The 4,191-nt window shown below is 33.5% G+C and overlaps 1 protein-coding gene across 1 annotated transcript; it reads right to left on the bottom strand.

The window, feature by feature from the left end:
* Positions 1–242: 242 nt before the first annotated feature.
* LOC103448769 (protein LIGHT-DEPENDENT SHORT HYPOCOTYLS 10-like) lies at positions 243–3,896 on the bottom strand. Its single transcript, XM_029089085.2, has 2 exons — positions 3,170–3,896; positions 243–644 (listed from the first exon to the last, which is right to left on the bottom strand). Exon 1 carries the CDS (start codon positions 3,754–3,756, stop codon positions 3,205–3,207), a length of 552 nt encoding a protein of 183 aa, XP_028944918.1. The 5' UTR covers positions 3,757–3,896; the 3' UTR covers positions 243–644; positions 3,170–3,204.
* Between the last annotated feature and the right edge of the window lie 295 nt (positions 3,897–4,191).

Genomic DNA, 4,191 nt, shown 5'->3' with positions numbered 1-4,191 from the left:
GAGAGCGAGAAGCACTCTTCACCTATCTGAATCCACCGATCGAAAGGGTATGAGTTAGAAGAGAACTCCGTCTTCTTGATGAATCTATACCTCAATTTTCATTAAGCAAGGACGTATATATAATTGACATAGAGAAACCCTACATGTCTAGAGAAAAACAAAGGACGCTGGCTTAATGGTAAACAAAAAGAAAATATGATTGAGACACACAATCTGATAAGAGTTTGAAGAAGAAATCAATGTTTTCAACCAACAAGAAGCTCAATTTTCATTTAGCATTCGAATGTGGACAGTGGATGATCATAAGTAGCACATAATTCAAAATTAGGAACGATATAATACTACTCTTGCAGTAATAGAGAGCCCATACTTTACATGGTAATGTACTTAACCATGCATATATCTTTGAGACAATTGTACTCATTAATCCAAGAAGGTGTAAAGGGAACTTACTAATTGAACTCAATTCAGCTTCATGCACCACCGCCTTCATGTTTCAAATTCTCATAAAATAATTAGTAAGTGCGAAAGAAAATAGACAAAAGGACTTGATGGCATGGAAGTTGAATGTTGCAGTATCCAGAGGGGGAGATCCAAAGCTATTTCATGGTGCATTTGGGCTGGAAGTCCATTTGTTGGCACCTCTGAAATTAGTATTCAAAGAATTAGTGCATTTTAACAAAATATTTGTGGGGAAATTAAACCTGTTTTCGTATGATGGAACTAAATGTCTTCTTATTAGGACATTACATTATGATAAATTTATGAGAAATGCTAAGGAGACTCTTTAAAGTGAATACTAGTCTAAGAAAGCAAAAATTCCTGATCTTCTCACCATTTTTTTCTCTTTGATTTGAATAGCTATTGTACCCAAGGGATGACTCTTTATGGACTTTCTGCTAATTCACATTTTAACATTAATTTCCGTGTTAACATTATAAAATATTGTGACATAAACATGAGATTACAAATAGTACATGAAAAGTCCCACTTTTGAGAAAATCTCCTTAGCGTATTGATAATTATTTAGATATGCTTTATAAAATGATATAATACATTAATTTTGATTTTGTGTTGGACAAAAAGAATGTTGTGAATTAATATGTTTAATCATATCTACCGTTCTACCTAGTAGTTGTAACCCTGACTACTATATATGTTTTTTTTTCCCGAAAACTAATCAAGCCATTTAGGTTAAAACTTAAGAGGTTACCACTAGCTTTGATCCGATTTCGACAAAAGACAAATTGATTTAAGTGCAAAGGTCAATTCATTGTTTATTGAATAATTAACCAAGAAAAGGACATTCCATCATAGTTAATATAAAGAAGGGAAGAAAAAGCAATATAAATTATTAAATCAGGTCAAGACAAATCTTGTGCAGCTTGAAAAGATTTAGTGCTAATGGTACATGAGATCTTAGTAATTAATGGCTAATGTGTCATTAACAGCCAGCAGATGGATAAGCAAGCATTTGGTCTATCCTCCGCACTGCCCCCATCGGGATCTCTCATCCTAAAATTGCATCAAGATTATGACAAAAAAACATATTTTATATATATATATATATATATATATATTCATATATAATGGGGATTCCATATTTAATTTATATGTACACATAAAAATATGAATGTCAACAGTGATATATACAGTTTATGTTCATTCATGGCGGGCACAAGATCGTGCAGAATCCCAAAAGGACCATGAATACAAAAAAGCAAAAACATATTATGCAATATTATATGTTTTCTGAAACCCACAAAAAAATTCATAATTTTGCACGAGAGAGAGATACTAAGGTTTGTTTCAAATGTTTTTAAAAGAAAAAAAAATGTTTTTTTATTAGCACTCCACAATATGTTGAATACACCATCATTAAAATTTAATATTAAATAACTTACATACCTAATATGTAATGACAATTTCGATCTTATAAGGTTTTTTTATTAAAAAAAAAAATCCAAATTACTTTTCACATGTATATCCTAAGTTTATTTATCTTCTTCAACTCTCGAAACCACTCTCATCCTCCATTGTAGAATTAATGAAACTACAAACATGTTTTTACCAAAAAAACCTACAAACATGTTAAAACAAATATGATTGATGATGAGAATCACACACCTAATAAACCTCATCTACATTAGATCACAAAAATCCCTTGATTTTAAAAGCAAAGTAACAACCTAATCTCTTCCTCTAATTCAATGATTCAATAACTAAATTCATTCCAATGATTCAATCAAAGGAAAAGAAGAGGAATCATCATCATCAACCCTAATATTTATTTAATCCCCATTACCCAATGCCACTGCTTCTACTCTATATAAAGCTCTACACTTCTATAGCTGCCATATTTTTATTTTTTTTTGGATTTTTATCTTCATCATCCAATGTTTCAAAAATCATCTTCCTCATTTACTGATACGGAATACCCACAGCCTTCCACCTCTTTCCATGGAAGGGATAGAGAAACATGAAGGGATAAACACATGCAAATAATCAAACAATTGTTGGCACCACTCCAATAAAAAAATTAAAAATATTTCGAAACCACACCAGCTTCAGCTTTACACCGAAGGTACTTTTTGATGACCCTATGTATTTGCCCTTAAAATTTGAAAAGTGTGGGGTGTACGTAGAAATGAAAGTTATATGATGAGAGTGTAGGATGTGAGATATTATAAGAAAGTAAACAGAGTGTATTAAGATATGTTTAAATTAAAAAAACAAATATGGAATGTATTCAACAATATGTGGGGTTTCAAATGTGGAAGGTAAAGTTGCTAAGGTACTGTTATTATGTCTTTTCTCTTAACATAAAAGCAACTAGCTAGCTACCCTGCAAATTAGGGTTTAAAATATTCATGCCGTAGGGTTTTGGAACGAATACTGAATTAAGATTGCTACCATTTGAAGATGCATATCTATGTCCTTTAGCATACTTATTTTCTCTTTACCTTATACATTGGCTGAAATTTTACAATCCAAACAATCAGGGACTGAAAACTTCAAATTAATTGACAAAAACCCAGAATTTTAGCTGGTTATATTTAATTATCCTTAATATTATTCATGAAGTTGAATTTTATGTTGTTATATATGGTCAGATCAAAAGTAATTCATCTATAGATTTTACTATTAAATAGCAACATATATGATTTACCATTTTGTGGAGAAAGGCGAGCGATCGAACAAGATTCAAGACTGTTGCAGGGAGATGTTGGGATTATTGTCAAGATTTGCCTTCATTAGTTTTCTCTTTTTTTTCTTCTTCTTGTACGGAATCCCCCGAGCTTTGGCTTGAGAGTCCCTCACTTCACGCAGATAGACTCTTATAGCTCCACTTGCAAATGGGTTTGTTTCTGGCAACCCACCATTTTCTTCATAAGCAGCTCTCAGCCGTCCGATCAGTGCATCAAGGCTGCCCCAAGCTTGTCTTAGCGGACAGGTGCAAGGGCCAGGAGGCTCAGGCTGCCCAAAAAACACACACCCTTGTAAGTGCACCTTAGTCTTTCCAAATTGGTCCAAGTACCTGAGGAAATCAAGAACATGGTTGGAGTTGCTCTGTGAGAGAGCAACTGGAGGCCTCTGGTTTCTCAAGTACTGCCCAAAAGTGTTCCAATCTCGCCTCTTCTGCGATTCATACCGGCTCAGTGGAGCCGGCTGCGAAGCTTGCTTCTGTTGCCGATGATCAGTAGCAGAAGCAGACGACGATCCTTCCACTACATCTTTTCCTTTGTTGGTAAACATCGTGACGAGTGATAACCTTGTTTTGTTTTTTTAGTATTTCTTTGAGTATGAGAGAAGCTAGAAAGGAATTTGGGAGGAGAAGAAAACAAATTTACAGTGGGAGAGAAGAAAAAGAAAATAATAATAATATTGAACAAGAGATCACATCAAAGGGGCTAGCTAGTGAGGAGACATGGTATGGGACCAATGAAAGTGCTTTAGCTCCTCTTTTTTCTTCCTCTCTTCATTATTTTCTTGCTTTAATGGTACTATTAGCTAGTGTTAATAATACTTTATTTTTTTTCTAAATTTTTATTATTGTGCTTACATCATCAAAGCAATGATTATCGACTTTATTAGCGTAATTAGTACTATGGTTTAAACCCTGGTAACTAAGGAGTAACCCTAGTTAGCTTGGGGTTTAGTTTAATTAACATGTAGTAACCAATTTAGGAA

The sequence above is a fragment of the Malus domestica genome, chromosome 11, assembly GCF_042453785.1.
Source record: "Malus domestica chromosome 11, GDT2T_hap1".
Taxonomy (NCBI): domain Eukaryota; kingdom Viridiplantae; phylum Streptophyta; class Magnoliopsida; order Rosales; family Rosaceae; genus Malus; species Malus domestica.
The sequence above is the reverse complement of the archived record's forward strand: the minus strand, read 5'-3'. Positions and strand labels throughout refer to the sequence as shown.

Bases quoted from the DNA above. Each gene is read 5' to 3' on its own strand.
- LOC103448769 (XM_029089085.2), bottom strand. From the start codon at position 3,756: ATGTTTACCAACAAAGGAAAAGATGTAGTGGAAGGATCGTCGTCTGCT.